This window comes from Eurypyga helias, unplaced genomic scaffold (assembly GCF_000690775.1).
Source record: "Eurypyga helias isolate BGI_N326 unplaced genomic scaffold, ASM69077v1 scaffold41551, whole genome shotgun sequence".
NCBI lineage: Eukaryota > Metazoa > Chordata > Aves > Eurypygiformes > Eurypygidae > Eurypyga > Eurypyga helias.
The window spans coordinates 1-19,352 of NW_010231002.1; the positions used below are offsets into that span (position 1 = coordinate 1).

The 19,352-nt window shown below is 38.6% G+C and overlaps 1 protein-coding gene across 1 annotated transcript; it reads left to right on the plus strand.

The window, feature by feature from the left end:
• The first annotated feature begins 329 nt into the window (after positions 1-329).
• DNA2 (DNA replication helicase/nuclease 2) lies at positions 330-18,505 on the plus strand. Its single transcript, XM_010160919.1, has 20 exons — positions 330-526; positions 1,173-1,356; positions 2,729-2,874; positions 4,333-4,458; positions 5,096-5,315; positions 5,850-5,967; positions 6,266-6,431; positions 7,655-7,849; positions 8,761-8,991; positions 9,421-9,537; positions 9,640-9,749; positions 10,476-10,585; positions 11,525-11,749; positions 12,942-13,135; positions 13,249-13,338; positions 13,437-13,629; positions 16,713-16,802; positions 17,392-17,574; positions 17,696-17,842; positions 18,449-18,505. Exons 1-20 carry the CDS (start codon positions 330-332, stop codon positions 18,503-18,505), a joined length of 3,099 nt encoding a protein of 1,032 aa, XP_010159221.1.
• The last annotated feature ends 847 nt before the right edge of the window (positions 18,506-19,352 follow it).

The following is a 19,352-nucleotide window of genomic DNA, read 5'->3' on the forward strand; positions in this document are numbered from 1 at the left end:
GGGTGTCCTGGGGCCGCCGAAGCGGAGACGGGCAGCGCAGGGCTTCAGCGGGGGTGGGGGGAGATAGGAAGCGCTCGCGGCTGCCCGCGATAAGCGGTGTCTCCTTCCTCACCTCTCTTGTCCAAGTGCTCGTTTTTCATCCCTGTCACCCAAAGAGACAACGAGGAAACGTTGTCATACAAATCTTCTACACTCTACCTGTATAGAACTGAAAAGCCACACTAAATATGTGTTAAAAACTGAAGAGGATTGAAGTTGGGTTTATACTTGAAGCTTTCCTCCTTTTTTTCGTGTGGGCTGGCTGTTCACAGTGTCATGTCTTTGCGTTAATGAGCTGTTACTTCAGTTTCCAGAAGAAAGTGACTGACTGCCCCGACACGATCCTTAGGAATGGGTTGAACAACAGATACCGCGTGTTGGAAGTCAGTGTAATACAGGGAAACAGAAGTGACACCGAGAAACACTTGACAATTACAGCATCTCCGTCGCTGGAAGATACAGAACTCTGCATTCTTACGAATGGCTGGTAATCCATACAGAAATGTAGATGTCTGAAAAGAGGATGAAATACTGGATTATTAAGTCAGTTTTCTTTGTGTTGCCTTTAAGATGACTTTTACTGTCTCAAAAGTTATATGAAATCCCCAAACAACCTTTATTTAATGTAGTATTGCCAGTATGTTAGTGTAATGGATATTCTTTTTGAGAGGACTGATGAAAGATGGAAGGGAAGTATGAGTCTCCATTCCTTGAAGGAAAAAACTATAAAAGATCCTGAACCCTGAAATTTTGAAATGAATAAAAATATTTTTAGACTTTGCTAAGCTTCTGAAACAAGTAGAATTGTTAAGTAAAAATGTAGATCTCTTGTAATAGAAAAGTAGCATGCCAATATAAAACTGAAATGGCTCCAAACATGGATCTGGAATGACTTGAAGTCAACAGGATTTCCTTATGTTTAGGTTGTCCTGATGCATGATCCAGTACTCAAACTTACTGGAGTTTTGTCAGTAAAAATTCCTTTGTTCACTTCCAGAAATTTAGTTCAACTTATTAAAAAAAGTCACAACAACCTTCTGTTTCCAAATATGTTGAATCTGATGTAATAGTGTATAATTTCTGATACATTGTGTCTGTAGCTTGCAAATGGTTGTTCAAATGTATTATTATAGGGAGTCTGTTCCAGTTGTTCCAGGAGACATAATTCATTTAGAAGGGGAGTGTAGCTCCAGCACCTGGGTCATTAATGAACAATCTGGATACGTGATTCTTTACCCAGATCTGCTACTTTCTGGCACTACGATATCAAATAGTATTCGATGTATGAGGAGAGCAGTGCTGAGTGAAAGGTTCAGGGTAAGTGTTAATTCTGGAGCATCAAGCATATCAATGGGTTGCTGTTCCATTGAGATGGGTGGTTTAGATCAATATTGAAACTCTTTTAACGTAAAATACTGAGATGTTGTATTCCAAAATGTTATTAGCCATTCATAATTAATTTAGAATGGAAACAATCTCTGGTTGAACTTATGGGTTTTTTGAGATTTGCTGCACAAATAATCCTCTATTCTTAATCTATGGGACAAAGAAATGGTCTTCCCACTTAAAAAAATCTGTCTACTCTTGATATTCTCTTGCCACATTTAGTGTGGATATGAATCCTTTGTGTGTAATGTGCCTCTTGTTGATGATATGGAAAACATAACCACACTTGGCCCAGTTAAAAACCTATGGAAAAAGTCAGCCAGTTCAGTTAAGAATTGGTGTGGGATAACTCTGGAATATGGATCCTACTGCAAGAACTTGGAAGGTTTCTTGTGGTAGTGTCCTTGCTGATATATGGATGGCAGAGAAGCAACAGCTGCCAGTTTCAGCTGAGGAAAACTTCCAGATGTGGTAGGAATGTCCAAATGGGCAAGGGAATCATAACGGCGGACAGCCTGTGTCTGAAACAAGAAACTGAAGTACAGGAGATTAAGACTCTGAGATGGTGTCAGCCCTTCATTAGCGGAGCAGTGGGAATAAACTAATAATTTGGAAAGGACAGTGCCAAGGGCCCTGACTCTGGGATAACAGCATCCGCCAGTTTTGAGTCCAACCCACGAGTGCCAGGTCTATAAAAGATGCCAGAAAGTACTTAAGCCACAGTGATTAGGTTTCCAGTTGTTTGATGGTGACTCATGCAGGGGGCAGAACTTGTACCGCTTTCAGTTCTTCAGAGTCTACAGAGCCTGGTCCTGGTGATGGCAAGATGGGTTTCTGAGCTGTTTTGGTGATACTTGGAAAAATTTTGTGTAATAATATAATAATCTTGGTAACACACAGAGAACTGCTTCATGTAAAAAATAATGTCTGTAAGATGTAATGCTTGTTATTTGCATTAGGAAATAGTGCTACTAATACTGCCCACCGTCAAAACTTACTCAAATTAAATTTTTATCTCTGCTTTTGTTACTCAGCTGTCAGTCACATAGGGATTGCATCCTAATGTTAGCAGGGTTGGGATAAAAATGAAATGGGTCTCTCCTATTGCTTTATCTCTCAATTTGGCTGTTTTCATGAGCAGATTTAGATAGATATTAATTAGTGAGATGAAAGCTCTAATGATCTTACAGTTAAGTAAGTGCAGTCCATCATGTGCAGCAAATAAAGCCCTAGAAGTGTTATAGGGAAGTGGACATAAACATTAATATGTATAAATACATGTGTGTTATCACATCTGTTGCAGGGCTCTGATCCTGGTTCACGCCAGACACTCATTGGTACAATTCTTCATGATATTTTCCAGCAATCGGTAACAAATAACTTGGCACAAGAAAAAGTAGAAGAACTAGCAAATAAAATTGTGTATGGACAAAAGTATCTCAAAGAAATGTAAGTAGTGCTGCAGGTGTCTTTTATGTTTGGAAGACAGGGTAGGAATGCTTGAACTAGCAGATAAAGTTCTAATTTAAAAATGTAGCGCAAGTATTGAGAGAATATTCTGGCAAATGACCTTGCTTAATGAAACTCGGGTGTCATTTAGTAAGATAATTCCTTATTTCTTCATGTTATTTAACTTGTCTTCCCTGCCGAGCTACTTCTGTAGATCTGAACTGTACATGTGGTGGTGTGGTTTTTCTTTCAGGCCAGGCAGGTGTGTTTGTGCCTGTAATGTTAGATTTCCAGGCATCTCCCAAAGCGGAGTTAAATGTGCTGAGCGTGATTAATTTTGATGCTCAGGAGATGAACTAGAAACTTGTGACTGACCAAGCATTGAAATGTTTGTAGTATTTATCTGGTTACTTAATGTCTCGGTTGACAGAGGACCCTTAGTGTATTTTCTCTGCCACTTTCTGATGGAAATATAAAGACACTATATTTGTCTAGCATTTCCATCAGCTTTGCAATCTGAATGAATGGCTCTTGGTTTAAAGACTTTGCTGCAGACCTAATTAAAATCAAATTCAAGTAACATAAAAAAAAAATTACTATGTTTAGTATATTCTAAATTATATGTTGGGCAATGTCAGCATCTGTTAGTGACAGACGAGTTAGAAGTTAAAATTGTGACAAAATTTATTATTCTAGATGTTATGAAGGTAGATATTTGGCCTCTCTGTTTGAAAGTGTTTATTAACAATTCCTCTTTGCATATGTAGGTTACAGTTGAGACTGAGAAGTAAGTTACAGAATTCTGCTGGCTGTGGTCATTTGCACTTGTGTGAACCTTTTTGTGCAAACTCCCTTGTATTTCTCTGTTGCTGTAGAATAATGACATTATTTCCAGTGAGAGCCAGCACTGAATTGTCTAATGCCTCACTATCAAGTTTTGTTTAATCAGACTTCAGCTTTCTTGTGTGTTTGTTACTGCAGCAACTCTAGAAGATCATGATTGCTTTCCAATTGAAATGGTCTGAAGCCTGTCAAAACGTGTGTGAAGAACAAGTAGCAGATCAGTGTGTTCGGACAAAAAGCGAACTGTCTTTCAAGAATAATTTTTTCATGTTTTCAGTCTTGCATGAAGCATAGGAATAGCCATCTGGTACTCCTTTCTTGCATTCTAACTGTTAGTTTTATTTCATCACAGCTACTGTGCTGATGCTTTTCACTGTGTTATACCTGTTACTTCAAAACTTAGATCAGAAACAAGCATAGTGTAGTCTGTCTCTTGAAATGGATGTTCAGTTATAGTTTTATGAATTAAACAACTGAGTTGAACTGTAATGAATCTGTCATTAGCTGTAACGTGTATACATGTTTATTAACACTTGACAGTTCCATTAATCTTGTTGCTACTTGAGGCAAACCTAGTACTTCAGTTTCCTTAACATGCATGGATTTATTTTTCAGGTATCACTTAAATGTGAAACAAACAGAAATAATGCAGGAAGTGGAAGAATATTTGCCATCTTTTTTTAAATGGGCGGAAGACTTCATGCACAATCCAGCTAATCAGAGTAAAATGCAACTAAAACTGTAAGAAGCCACAATTAAAACCTAGAACTGTTCTAAGTGGTATATCTTGTTTGGTTCAATTTTCATTTTTAGAACAACACTTCTAATGCAAATATGTTGAGTGATATGGAGCTAATTCATGGGCAAAATAGCTTCATGTTCAGCTGCCGTTGTGAGTGCTGGGGAAGATGTTAAGACTGAGGTTGAACGGATATAAAAATCTTACTGGTCTTAAAATCCTTGTGAACAGTGTGGTATGAAGTAGAAATTTTAGTAATTAGGAAAGCAAGCATATTTAGTCTACTGACTAAGCTAGAAGTTACTGTAAATATGAAGAAACAAAGTGGTTTAGAGTGTGGTTATTCAGAAAAGACCAAAGACAATTAAAAAGTTTAAGATTCTTTTTTAACTTTGAAATTTTGGTGAACAACAGAACTACATGCCAATATACAATTTTAATTAAGTTTCTGATATGATGTTTCCCCTGTTAATGGGAAAGTAGTTCAAGTGAGACTTGATGCACTTTATTGCTAAAGTTAGTGCCTAAAGAGTGCCTATAATGAAAAAAATATTAAAATGTGTTATGATTAAATAGTTAGTATTTAAATATTAAGAATTAAGGGAAATTGTTAACTTCCTGTTTTAATTTTCTTCCTAGGTCAAGTAGTAAAAAAATGGAAGATTGCTCCTCTAAGATAGAGATTGTAGATGTCTTGGATGTAGAAGAGAATATCTGGTCTCCCAGGTTTGGGTTGAAGGGAAAGATTGATGTTACGGCCAGGGTGAGAATCCATCGCCAGTCTGGAGAACAGTCTAGGATAATGCCGTTAGAGCTCAAGTCTGGCAAGGAATCTAACTCCATAGAGCACAGAAGTCAGGTAGAGAAAGAAATGTCTTATTTCACTATCAGAGGCTATGTATACTTTTATGTTTTTAGATGACAGTTTGTCTTATGAATGTGAAACACTTTGTATGTAGTATAATCTAGGCTTATGGATGACAGATCCTGGCGTGCCCAAAGCTGCTGATATGAAATGAAAGGGAACTGAGGTGTGAGATGTACGTACACTTACCACATTCAGACACATTTATAGTTTCTGGTCTGAAATATCTGTTCTTGAGTGTCTTCTTACTGCACTGAGCTATTAGTTTGAGGCACGCTGCTTCAGGAATCAGTGTCGTACATCTTTCTAGATAGCTGGTCTGATCTAGAGGTAGTAGCCTTGTTTATAAGCTTTTGTTAATGAAGATGGCTTTTAATTGAAATGCATGGTTAGGTGCTTATTATTTATGGCTTTTAGATTACTTGTGATAGTAATGGCTGCTTAACCGTATAAATTATTGAAAAACTAAATACAGCTTATGAAGTAGTTTGATTTTAATACGTTGCAATAAGTATATAACGTTGGCAGGTTATTCTGTATACACTGATGAATCTGGAACGGAGAGTAGATCCTGAAGCTGGATTTCTTCTTTATCTTAAAACTGGTACTATGTACCCCGTTTCTGGAGCTCGCATGGACCGAAGAGGTAAAGTTGTTTTCCTTCCCCAGAAACAATAATTTTCTTACTAAAATGTCTCATTTTAATTAATAGTTACAAGTTTACTCTCATGAACATACCTGTACTTAAAGATGTATTACTTGTTACGATGTTACTATTCCAACAACCTTATGTTAAAAACCCAAGTGTTTTATTAATACTCCATAGGACTTTGCTATATGAATAGTCGCTTCATAGCTGACTAAAGTTGATGACTAGTTACTTTTTGAGTTAGAAATTATTACGAACCCAAACACATCAACTGAGTTTGTTCTTTTCTTGGCAGAATTAATGAAGTTAAGAAACCACGTGGCCTTCTACTTAATGCACAGTACATATAAACCTGCTGTGGGAAGACAGCAGTCACAGCTTGCTGCCTTGCCTCCTGTAACTGATGACAGTCAAGCCTGTAAATACTGCTCCCAAATACACAATTGCATTCTGTACAGCAGGTAAAACCAAACTGGACTTGTGCTTTTAAATAAGCTTGAATAATTGTAGCTTTTGATACTGTGGTTTCTTTTTTTGTGGTTGACGGTATTTTATTTCTTCTTTGAGGTCTGTGGCACCTCAAAAGAATGTTCCAAAGACCCCACTCCAACTTTCATAGTGCGAGTCTCTGATCTTGCACAGACTTTGTGTTTGCTCAGGTGCATGTTCTGCAGGGCAAAAATCTGAGTTAAGTCTCAAGAAAATACTTGATGACAACAACAGATTTCTGTTATATCTAAATTAATATTTAAGATTTTTTTAGAAATGTATGTTCTTGCAACTCATTGAAATGGGCGCTCTTTTGCGGCTGAATTATGTTTGGACAACAACTCTTTGACTCTGTAGAGGATGGCAGGGTATCACACAAGTAATGATACGTTGATATTACTCTGCTGAAGTGTCGTTGCGTTGCCCGCTAAAGAGAAGTCGTGAGCACCTGTTTGAAGAAGTTTTCACATAGAGTTATCGAATTGTTTTAAAAATGGTAATAAGCTTTAGTGTAGTCTTTATGCTGCACAAAAAACAGAACCGAAATTGTATACTGAAGAGATCCAGTGAGATGTTAGAACGGCAGAGTTTTTGGGATGTTCTCGTCTAAATATAATGCCTGACTTCTTAATTGTAGAGGTAAAAATATATGTTGAGGGAGCTAGGTTTGTGGGCATACATCATATGTGTTTGTGAAACATTACTTCTAATATTCAGCTGTTACAGCAGCAGGATTATTACTGGGTAGCTATTCACCTCTGAAGTAACTTCGCTTCTTTGGTTGCAGTTTGTATATGTGGTTAGGTGTAATGCCCATTGATTCTTAGTTTCTAGATAAATTGACCTGAAGTCTGCTTGTTTATTAAGTCTCCTTCACTTAGAGAAATCTCAATTTAGTATTCATAGGTTACTAAAAGGAATAAAAGGTCAGCTATCTAAATTTATACAGTATTATCCTTGAAATGTCTTTAACTGGTTTTTGATTAACTTGTCTTTAATAATTCAGAATCATAGAGATGATGTGAAGTTACTAATATGAGATTGTTCATATGAACGCAGGACACATAAAACACTATTTCTGTGATGATAGACTATATGCTGCCTTACAGTATATATTTAGATTGGCATTATGTACATATAGACTTGCAAGAAAAAAAGATACAAGTTGACTCTCTGTGTTTGGTTCTAATCCTAGAGCTGTAGAAGAAAAAATGGACAGTGTATCTTTTCCTCCTGCTATGGTACCCATTATTGAAAGAGAGACCCAGCACCTGAAACCCTCCCACTTAGAGTATTTCAGCCTGTGGTATCTAATGTTAACCTTGGAGCTGCAGAGTGGAGAGGATAAAAAGGGATATAAAAATATATGGATGATACCTTCTTTGGAAAGGTAAGATGCAATTTGTAACCTGGCACAAATGATGCTCCTTTCAGGAACTGGAAATGGGGCATTGTCAATTTGTTTTCAATCCAAGGAAAACCAGGTATTTTCTAGTGCTTGTAGAAATAGAGTTTTTTGAGATGTGATTTAATGGAGACATCAGCTTACTCTAGATGTATTGCTTTTGTACTTGCAACGTGGTATTTGTTGTTAAGTCACACACAGGAAGCAGCAAACTGTAGCCTCAGCCTTCAGAAGCAAAAGGTGTATAAATGTTTCATTTGTGGCTCTGGGGGCTGAGGCTGGATGCTGAGCCTGAGCCCAGCTCACTGCACTGGTTTCCTCAGCGTTCACTTGACAAAGATGCGATTTGGACCATCCTTCTGGGTGTGGCTGTGGACACGGATAAAAGCAGACGGAAGGCTCTGGCTGCCTGAAGTAGCATGTTGTTATACGTCGCCTAGTCCAGCTGCTGTAGAAAAAACAATGGTGGTTTGCAGGCCCATTTCAAGGTGTCTGTAGAAATGAATTGTAGCTGAGTTGTTTTAAGTGAAACAAGCAATTCCAAAAGCGAATATGGACCATCTTACTGATGTGGATCCATGCATTTCAGTATTTGTGTTTAAGTTGAAATTATAGCTAAGTTCAACCTAAGTATCAGAGTCTCTTCTTGGAACAAGTACAAGGGTTCTAAATTTTTTGACAATACTTTTCTGGTCATAGTGGCTATTGAAAAGTGACTGTTTAATCTTCCTGGTTCTTCTAGTGTGTGTTTGGGTTGTTACGTGGGTGGTGTTGTCTTGGGGAAATCTGTTTTGGTTGTTGGATATGGGTGGTGTGGTTTAATTTTTTTTTAAGTATTTCTCTTACTAAGAGGATCTTAATATTGAAATGTATTTCTCTTTCCAATATACTCACAGAGAGAAGGCTGGAGATTGTGTTGGAAACATGATCAGAATTGGTCACGTGCAGGAAATTTCCGAGGGACAGTATCTACATTTTTTCCAGCGTAACAATGGTGCCATACCTGGAACAAACCTATTGGTTGGTGATAGAGTGGTTGTGAGTGGAGAGGAAAATGGTTTACTTGGTTTGGCTTCTGGCTACGTCAGAGAAGTCAGTGTGACAAAAGTCTCCTGTTTGTTGGGCAGGTAATAGAACAAAAGGAAAAATATCTTTTTGAGGACACTGTGGTAGGGGCTTCAGGGAGGGTACTTCTGGGTGTCCAAAAAGCTCTGGCATGGTCTGACTTTTCTTGCTGGGCTTGGGGAAGCACCCTTTGGAAATTCTTGTATCTTGATTGAAAATGTCGATACTGGGCTGGTGTACATGACTGTCTAACTGGGTTGGTTGAATAAAAGTATGTGATTACTGTGTTAATAGTAGCTCTCATTATTTAGACTGTATTGCCTTTTGCTGGGCTCTGATCACGGTTTATTTAGATCAGTTAGTAGTGTTTCTTCTAGCTATTGTTTCACTCTGGAACCTCTGGGTCACTTAATGCTTAGTAATAAGTCTGTAATCATCAATGTGCAGCTTGTAAACAGAATTATTTTGTCTATGTTACTCTCATCCTTCAGGAATTTGTCCAAGCTCCCCAAGGACACCGTATTTAGGTTGGATCATGAAGAAGGAGATTCTGGAATAGGAGTGCCCTTTGAGAACCTTTCTAAACTGATGCAAGATTGTCCAGTCAGGTATGAAAAATCAAGGTATCTTTACACGTTCAATATTTTCAGATAAAGTTGCTCAACTGGTTAACTCTTGATTCTTGGGGTTTTTTTTTTTTTAATCCACAGTGAAAGGCTCCGCAACTTGATAATTGACTTCCACAAACCACGTTTTATTCAGCATCTGAGCTCTGTCCTTCCTCCGGAAGCCAAGGAAACTGTTGCAAATATTTTAAAGGGTACAAAGTGGTTTTCTTCAAAATCCTCTGTTTAGTAGTATTTCTCTATAGCCAAAGCATATCTCACACTAAATACAAGGGTATTGCCTACTTTGGGGTCTAGTGATAGTTTTTGGCTTAAAAATTAAAACAGAGTTCTTCCCTTGCCTGTCGTCTTGTGATGAAATTAGTCACAAACTAGTTAAGATGTGACCAGACTAGGACTGTTTTAGTTTTGTTAGTTACTGCAGCTTGCAGTTTGAGTGCTGTGTTACTACCTCTAACCTTTACAAGAGGAAGGAATAGCTTCTGGGATAGAGGAAGCAGACTTTGAAGGAGTGGAAGGAGATGAGTTGTTGTGTAAGCATTCACTTGTATGATCACTCTTGCTGATTATTGGCTACTCTGTACTGTGTGACGCTTTGTTGACACTCCTAAAAAAAATTTGTTCAAGTATTTGGCAGTGTCTCATTCAGTGAAAATACTTCATGGTTCTCTGACAGAGTTGTCTGAAAACAGAAATTTATTGGAATTCTCTTAGAGCAAATAGAACTTTCTATAAGAACTCAGTCTGAAGACTGAAAGATGTGTTGTTGTCCTCCTGTTGCTTTGAGGACTCCTCCAAATAAGAATTTGCCCAGCTTCCTGGGAAACTGCTGCAAGGATAGAAAATGAGTAGAAGGAAGTTGTCGAATGACTGACAATGATTATGAAGGACAGACATGTAATTTGTATTTTTCTTTAAAGGTCTTAATAAGCCTCAGAAACAGGCAATGAAACAAGTACTACTTTCAAAAGACTACACACTGATTGTGGGCATGCCTGGAACTGGAAAAACTACTACAATATGTGCTCTAGTAAGATCATGTACCTTGATGTTTAATTTTTTTGGGGGAGAGCATTAAGCAAACTGTAGAAAGTACACTGTCCAAAATTGTCATGACTTAGTCTACCGGTATCTGCATAATTTCAAAGGAGAATTAACAACTTACATTTTTAGTTCTAACAAATACATTTTGTGTAGTAGGGCTCTTTTGCTTGTGTAGGAATATATGTAGGAGGGAGGAGATTGAAGTGTGATACTGAGTCACTTCTGTGACACTTCAGTTTTAAAACTCTTTGGCCCCAAGTTTCAGTGGGTCCTCAAATCCTGAGTTACAGCTCAAAACTAGGGAGACTTTGGAAGTCAGTGACTTGTCCACTGTAAATTGTATAAACCCTTGGTGCTGAGTCTGTGTGCAGTCTGGTAGCTGTCTCCTCAAGTTGGTGGTTCTCTTTCCCCAGAAATGGACTGTGAGAGCATACTGGATTCAGGCTGTGATTTCAAGGTTTTTCTTGAAATAGCAGTATCATCTCAGTTCCAGTTATCACCAGCTCACAAAAGCAGCTGCTGCTGGTATCAGATCAGCTCATTCTACTGAATCTGTTGGGGCTAAATTGTCCTCGAAGACAAGTGTTTGTGGGAATGGGCTGCCTGCTTACAGTGAGGGTCTTGAGAGCGCAGTTCCTTCTTTTTGGTGCGGTTTGCGAGTGTGCATGGATTTTGTTAGCTCCCGCTGTTTGCAGCACATGCAGTGAGCCTGCTGTTTGAGAACCTTCAGGCCTGTTGCCCATATTGCCTTGACAATAGCTAACTGGTCGATCTGGCCAGAAAGACTGATGTAAATGAAGTCATGCTTGTTACTGGCTTCCTCTGAAACTGCTTGGGGTTTCTTACCCAGTCAGCCATGCGATTGCCAATTCTTGTATGTAAACTGAGATTATTTTTTTTCTTTCCCTTTGCCACTCATCATTAGGTGAGGATTCTTTCTGCCTGTGGCTTCAGTGTTCTTCTGGCTAGTTTTACACACACTGCTGTAGACAATATCCTGCTAAAGCTAGCCAAATTCAAAGTTGGTTTCTTGCGCTTGGGGCGAGCTCAGAAAGTTCATCCAGATATACAGAAATTTACAGAAGAAGAAATTTGCATGTCCAAATCGATTAAATCTGTAACGGATTTGGAAGAGATCTATAATAGCCAGGTGAGAAAAGTGTTTTTGCTACCCCTGCAAAATATTAAGGATAATTACAATTAGTATTCTGGTTGTTCAGATGCTGCAGAGAAGGAACTCATCCCAGGGGTGTGTTACTGGTGTGAGAATTCTGGGTTCAAGCCAGATACTCCATTTCTGCATCATGTCAATTTCTTTATAGCCAGTAATGACTAATATTAACAGTTTGGAAGTTGAAAGTTATTTATGTCTACATAAAATAACTAAATGAAATTAATAAATCTCAGACTCCAGTGCTTTTATATGAAGTCTCTTTGTTGGATTGTTTACATACATATCCTTTCCTCAAGTGGTCTCCTGAAGGGTGGTTCCTTGGCAAATTTATCCATTAAGAGGATGCTGCAACCACCTCTATCTGTATTCACATATTGTCTCGGTCCCTTTTTCCCCTCCCACTTGTGCTAGTTGTGCCGTGTGTACAAGCAGAGGGTGGGGAAGAGGAGCGGTGGTGTGCTGTGGAGCTGAGCTGGTCAAACACTGATTTTTGATTGAGAAGATTAGTGCTGCCTGTGTGAATGCTCATGCCGAGGACTGTAATGGGAGCTGGGTAAACTGAGTCAGTGGCAGCTTTAAATCAGTTGGAAGAACAAAGCTCTCGGGGTAGTTGGAGTAAACACCAACACTGATTGCAAAAGCCACCATTTACTTTTTTGTTGATGGGCATTGCAGGGAAATGATTGAAGTCATAAGGGAAGTGCCTTCATGTTTCATATTCTAGAAACTTCTGATTGCAGTGGAAGCACACAGATGGAAAGACTGTGCTGCTGTTGTGTTAGCTTTTTGGAATTAAAAAAACCTAAACCAGAATATGTAATTTTCTAAGGTAGTCACTTAAGGGACTCAGCACACTTAATGAATTGTATGTGCATAAAGCCTGATATCACTCTCAGCACATGGTGAGAGAGAGTTATTTACTGCAGTCTGTTCTAAAGCTGCCTTTTTATTTGTTGCTTGCAATCGACACACAAATACGTGAGGCAAATATGTATGCAAGGTGTGCTGGTCTCGTTTCAAGGATTAATAATTTGATTTATTTTATCTTGCAGTTTAGTTTAATGGGAAAGATTCTGGGTTGTTTTTTTTTTTTTCTCTTAACCTGGAAAATGTAGTGCTAAAGAATATAAGATGTATCTTATCCTTAAAGTATGTCTCAATTTTTCAGCCAGTGGTAGCAACGTCTTGCATGGGAGTAAATCACCCCATCTTTGTTCGGAAGCAGTTTGATTTCTGTATAGTTGATGAAGCTTCCCAAATAAGCCAGCTCATCTGTCTGGGCCCACTGTTCTACTCCAAAAGGTTTGTGCTGGTAGGGGATCATCAGCAGCTGCCTCCACTTGTACTGAATGCAGAAGCAAGGTAAGATAAAATGCTGCTGGACAACTATTAGTAACGTGAATTCTGGGAAGGCTTTTGCAGTATTTCATCTGACGTGTTTTTGGTTGTTTTTTTTTTTTTCTGTTTTGTAATAGAGATCTTGGCATGAGCGAAAGCTTATTTAAAAGGCTGGAACAAAACCAAAATGCTGTTGTCCAATTAACTGTGCAATACAGAATGAATAGGTAATTTAGACTTCTGTTCTACTGAGGTTTTTAATGTGGGATTGAAACTGCAAGATCTGATGCCTTTTTTTTGGTTTTTTTTTTTTTTTAATCTTTAGTAAAATTATGTCACTGAGTAACATGTTAGTGTATGAAGGTAAACTGGAATGTGGCTCCGAGAAGGTGTCCAATGCCACCGTTAACTTGCCCAACCTAAAAAACTTGAAGCTGGAACTTGCAGATGCTTCAAGAAAATGGCTGAAAGAAGTACTTGATCCAGATACGCCCGTGTGTTTTCTGAACACGGAGAAGGTAAAGTTTGTATGTTCTCATTTCAAAATTGTACTTCGGATGCAAGTTATCAATACAGCCAATATGTAAAGCTTCCTACAGCTTAGGTAAGATACAATATATGTAAAATGTGCAACATGCAAAAATGTTGTTGGTATAGCTGATCAGTTGGGGTAGTACAGCTACTGCTGGAAACATGGCACCTGAGAGTAGCTGGAAAGTGTAATTTAGATTATAGTATGTTCTGTGTTTTCTGAAACACTAACCTTATTCTCATGTACAGAATGTAGCTAAGGTGTGTAGCCAGACTGGATGCCCTTGCAACCATGGAATGACCTCTTTCCCAGCGGCTGAGGGTCAGTGGTGTCTAAGCTGTGTGCCAGTGGCCGGAGCAATTGTAGTTCTCCATTGAATTTTGCAGGCTTTCTAGACACTGAAGTGTGAGGGAGGAGTAAGTTGGTTTAGGTGTGTCCTTTCATAGAGACTCAAACTTATGCCAGAAAAAAACTCCCCTAGAATGGATAAGAATTGTGCAAAGAAACTGACTTCTAGGTAAAATGAAGAGGAGTTTAAATGCATGTGGAAAAAGATTAATTGCTAAATACTTGTGGTCTGTAGTGCTTGCTGTCCCTGTAGTTAGTGATTGGATTATGAAGGAGTCTCTCTTCCTCTTTTATAGGCTTTTTGTTTATTCCTGTTGATATTGTGTTGTGCCAATAACTGTATGAACTGATCTCCTATGCTCGCCCTGGGAAGAACTCCCTAGTCTTTCTGTTCTCTCTGGGACATTCTACAGGAATAACTTTTTAATAACAGTTCTGGTAGAACTTCTTCAGTGATCTAAAGAGAAGCACTGTGTTTATTTTAGTGATTTAAAAAATTGTAAAACATTTGAGTTAAACAGGGCAACTTCCTCCAGGAATGACTCAGGAGTTGGTGTCCCTTTCACATAAAAGCAGACGGCTGGTCCGAGGGCTTGTTCCAATGGAAAACTGGCTGATAGACTGTTCATCTGTTAATCAGACCAAAACTGGTGAAAATGTGAAAGCTAGAGTTTGGTTCCATTTTTAACATGTTTCTTCCCTAGAAAGCCCATATTGAGTATAAGACAGCTCTTCTCTTTGTAGAACCAGCAGGGAAGTTCCATTTCCCAAAACACTCTTGATTGTGGTGAGACTTTAGGCTATAATGTCATATCTCTTCTTGGACTACCTTGTCAAGACTCCATGTATGGTGGTAGTTGGGGGGATGTGTGTGTGAACACAAGCCCCAAACCCCCATCAAACACAAAATCAGCATTTATTTTGTTTTCTAAGACTCTTTAGTGTGTTTCTCGCTGTGTACTGTGTTTCATAGTGCAACCAAGAAAAGCTTGGGGGAGGGGGGGATACAGGAAAGGAGAAAGAAGAGGAAAAAATCATATGAACACCACCAGGAAGCTTGGATTTATTATGCTTATTAAAAAAAAAAAAGAAAAAAAAGCCTTTATTGTCAACTCTTTAATAATGTGACATATTTGTGACGCTATCTGTTCCTTTTCTGCCAAACCCTGTGTCAGTGTGCACTTCCTCTGACAGCTTGGGTCTGAATGTTGAAGAATCGCCTCCTTGATTTAGTGCCAGTTTTCTGAGTGATTCTAGGCTAAAGTGGTTTGTCAGGGTGTTTTTTATGTACTGTATGAACATAATAAATGTAAACATGTGTTATCATAAGCATGGCCTATCTTTTAGAACTTTTTTCCCCTAGAATAGGTTTTGTATAGTTTTTGCCTATATTAATGCTAGTGTGGATAGAAACTGTTCATTAAAACAGTGCTTTTCTGCTTGAGGAAAAAGTGAGTGCATGCCAGTTTGGAGGCTTCCTAGGTGTGATGTTTTCAGGCTAGTGAATTAAAACCAAAGCAATCGAACAAAAAAACACCCCAGCAGTGTCATATATATGGGTTTGTCAATCTCATAGATTATTTTGGTCATTTGCAGAGCTTTAGTGTGCTAGGCACTGAACATAGGTGACAATACTTTTACAAATGTTAACTATGTATTACTTTACCCACATATTAAACACTGATCACCTCCGCATTCAGCCATTCAGGTGATACTGGGGTGGTTGTTCAGAAAAGGAAAAGTAGTTCTAACAGGATTCTGAGAGTGTTGCTTTAAGTCAGACGAAACCACCTCCCATTAAGTGGCCATGCTGTCATTAAAACTAAGAAGGGAAACCCAAAGAAGTGGCTTCTAAGAAAACAGAGTTGATGTATGTCAGTACTAGTAGAGGCAAACAGTGGAATGGGTAAAGTAGTGAGTGGCAGTTAATGAGTAAGGTAGTGAATGGAATTCACTGTTTTTAATTAGAGGCTTGTTGCTTGACTCCAGATGTTTACCTGCAGGCCAGTCTACTGGAAGGACAGCAGTGCACGTGTCCCTGATGTTAATTATACTGCTTCAGAGAAGGCAAGAGCTGAACGAAGAGAATAATCTATACAACTCTGATACCAAAATAACAATAGTTTACATTCTAATCTTCTTTCCAGCTTTGTCTCATTCATACATGATGCAGGGAAAGGGAGTTAATAGCTAAGAAATGGTAAACTCAGTGGATAACTTCCAAATTAGAAAAAAAAGTTTAGTATTACCATTTTGGATAGTTCTTCGAGTAGTTTAAACGTAGATTTTCAAACAGTTAAAAAAAAGTCTGTTCTGCCATGGAAATGGGGACAATTCACTCTAAATATTGTTGCATGGAAAGTCCCATGTAAAATGTCGTTTGCTCTCTTGCCTTGTCAGGGTGGGATATGTCCTTTTTTCTGTTTTCATGAGATATATATTGTGTGAACTGTGAAGTCTGATCAGGCTTTGGCAGTTTCTTAGGGTGACTTGCTGGTACTAGAAACTTAGTCAGCAGATTGTTCCAACTTGCTTTGCAAATGCAGGGTTCTGAAGTCACTTTACAGCATAGGCTTTTATACTCTGTAAAATTTGGCATTTAACTTCATTTTTATGAAAACAGTTACTATAGCAGCATGTATGATATGGTGAATTAGGGATCAGAATGTTGTGTGCCATTGAGATGGTGAAAGTAATTATTTTCTGTTTGTATTTTTAAAGGTCCCAGCACCAGAACATGCAGAAAAAGGTGGTGTAAGTAATGTGACAGAAGCTAAACTAGTACTCCTTCTCACATCCTTATTTATTAAGGTATCTTTTACTTTGTTACATTGTTTGGAGGAACAGCTTTATAGCTAATAATTTTTGAATTGCTATAGTAGTGGTGACTACGTACTGGGTTGTTCTTTGAGGGATAACCTTAAGGATAAATTGAAGGTTGGCTACATGTCTGTACAGTGAGGAGCTTGAGGTCTGCATTCAGTTCCCTGTCCCTTGCCTGGTTGGATGCCAAATTCCTTAAAGAGATAAGGACTCTCTTGTGAGAGAGGAGAGAGGATTTTCCTTTCTTCTTTATCTCATCCAGTCAACTTCAGGAGTAGTACAGACCAGGGCTTCCGAATGTTAACCTCACGGTTTGAGGAAGAAAGAAAAACAAGGATTTCAAGGATATTTGTCTTTGTGCTGGGTTAAGACAAAGCTTGGGAGCTTGCAGTAACTAATATTTACTGTTTTCTTTAGTTTGTACCAGTTATACCTGGAGTTCTGCTGATGATTTAATGTAGATTCAAGATCTTGCAGCCTTGTTTGAAAAAAAAACCTAAGAAATCCTTGAGGATCATCTGACTGTAATGCGTATCCAAACTAACTGCTGTGACAAATGTTTTTCTTCTTTATCCAGGCTGGCTGTAAGCCTTCAGACATTGGCATTATATCACCATACAGACATCAATTAAAAACAATCACTGATTTGATGGCAAAATTGAAGGAGAACAGGGTGGAAGTCAACACAGTAGACAAATACCAAGGAAGAGACAAAAGTATCATAATTGTATCTTTTGTTAGGAGCAGTAATGATGAAAATGTAAGTGGGTCATTAACTTCATTTCAGTCAATTTTAACTATCGTTTTCAAAATGCATCTACCTACTTTAAATTCTGAAATTTAAGTAGGAAAATTAAAACCAAGTTGTGTTTGTTTACCAGCTCGGCTCCCTCCTGAAGGACTGGCGACGCCTTAATGTTGCTCTCACCAGGGCCAAGCACAAGCTGGTTATGGTGGGCTGTGTTCCGTCTCTGTGCCGCTATCCTCCCTTAGAGAAGCTGCTCTGCCATTTGCAGTCTGAGGCAATGATATCCTTTTTCTCCCTGCTCTTTTGTGACTGGGGAAGAAAGGTAAGGTTGACTTAGTGAGATCTGAGGTAAGGATGGGAAGAGCTTCGATTGCCTAGGTTACACTTCTAACACTGCTGGGCAACACAGTACAAAATGTGCTAAGCAAACATGCCAAAAATATACTTGAGGTCAGGCTAACAGATGGATTTAGAACCTTTACTGCCTTCAAAAGTAGAAACACTCCATGCTGATTTGCAAACCAACTTTGCCTTTTTTAATTGAGGCCTGAATTCTTAATGTGAAATGCTTTTGCATTGTTTTTCTGTGGTCATCTTAGTTTCTTGGCATCTTAATGTCAGTGGGGTTGTCTTCATCAGAAGTACCATGCATTTTAACACATCAGGAAGGTTCATGAATAATGTTGCTAGAATGGAAAACAGTTTAACTTTCAGTTGGGTTTTTACTTTCTCTGTGGCATTGTACAGAGTTTGCTCTGGTTATGGCTGTTCCCATCTCCTGTTTAAGTAGGAAAGGCCTCACCAATACGTATTCAAACAGGTTTTGTGTTTTTGTGCAAGAGACACATTACTAAAGTGATTGTGAAGTACTTCCTTAACTTGCTACATCTTCAGTCTTCCAGCAGGGGCTCATGAAAGTATCCACAAGTGTAACCTTTTATGATGGTGAAGATGGAGAGTTTTATGGGCACTTGTGTGTTTTCTTCTGGTGCTGCTGAACGTACATAACTGGGTAGTGGGGTACGAGCACTACTCTGTGCTAGCTAATCTGAGGGAAGCCAAAACAGAGATCGCAAGCAGATATTTTAAAAATAACAACACACATTTCTTTAATCAGCTTAAGCTGGTCATTTTAGTACCAGTGTACTTGTAACAAACTAGAAATACAAAGTGCATGTTCCTTCAGCGACCGGGTAGCTACTCTGCTGTTTGCTGTCATCCTGACAAGCAGTTACCGCCTGAGGGAATGGGGGAACACTTGAGGCAGAGTGTAAACTAATGACTCATAGTTTCCTTGGCTTAGTTTTGTTTTAAAGACTTCAAAAGATAGTTTAGGTACAGTAGTTCCCTGTCTTAGAATTCCTAATTAAGATGCTGTTTGGGAGAGGAGGGGGGGGAGATTAGGAAAAACTTCTTTCTGTTCTTCAAAGCCTCACCTTCTTTAAAGTGTACCTCTGCATTTTAAAATCCTGGTCTTTGGTATTTATAGCCATAATGTGATTACTCTCACATGAAGACCTCTGGAGGACTTTGCTAACCTCTTGATTTTGCATACATGTGGGAGAACTGTGGTGTTGATTCACTGAATCCCCTTTTATGAGCTAATATATTTAGCAGATAAATCTGTTGAAGTGAAATGCTGCCCAGTTGAAGATCACAGTAAAACTCTGCTGTCAGTTTATCTGACCTGTATTCTTTTCTTAAAAAAACCCCAAACTGTTCCCCAGAAACAAAACCAGCAATGCAGGTCAATGACTACGAAGTTGATGTGCTCAGGTTCTGTTTTTTGT

Bases quoted from the DNA above. Each gene is read 5' to 3' on its own strand.
- DNA2 (XM_010160919.1), top strand. From the start codon at position 330: ATGAGCTGTTACTTCAGTTTCCAGAAGAAAGTGACTGACTGCCCCGAC. The intron at 5,968-6,265 runs GTAAAGTTGTTT...TTTTCTTGGCAG, and splicing joins AGCTCGCATGGACCGAAGAG to AATTAATGAAGTTAAGAAAC. The intron at 13,339-13,436 runs GTAATTTAGACT...TTTAATCTTTAG, and splicing joins GTGCAATACAGAATGAATAG to TAAAATTATGTCACTGAGTA.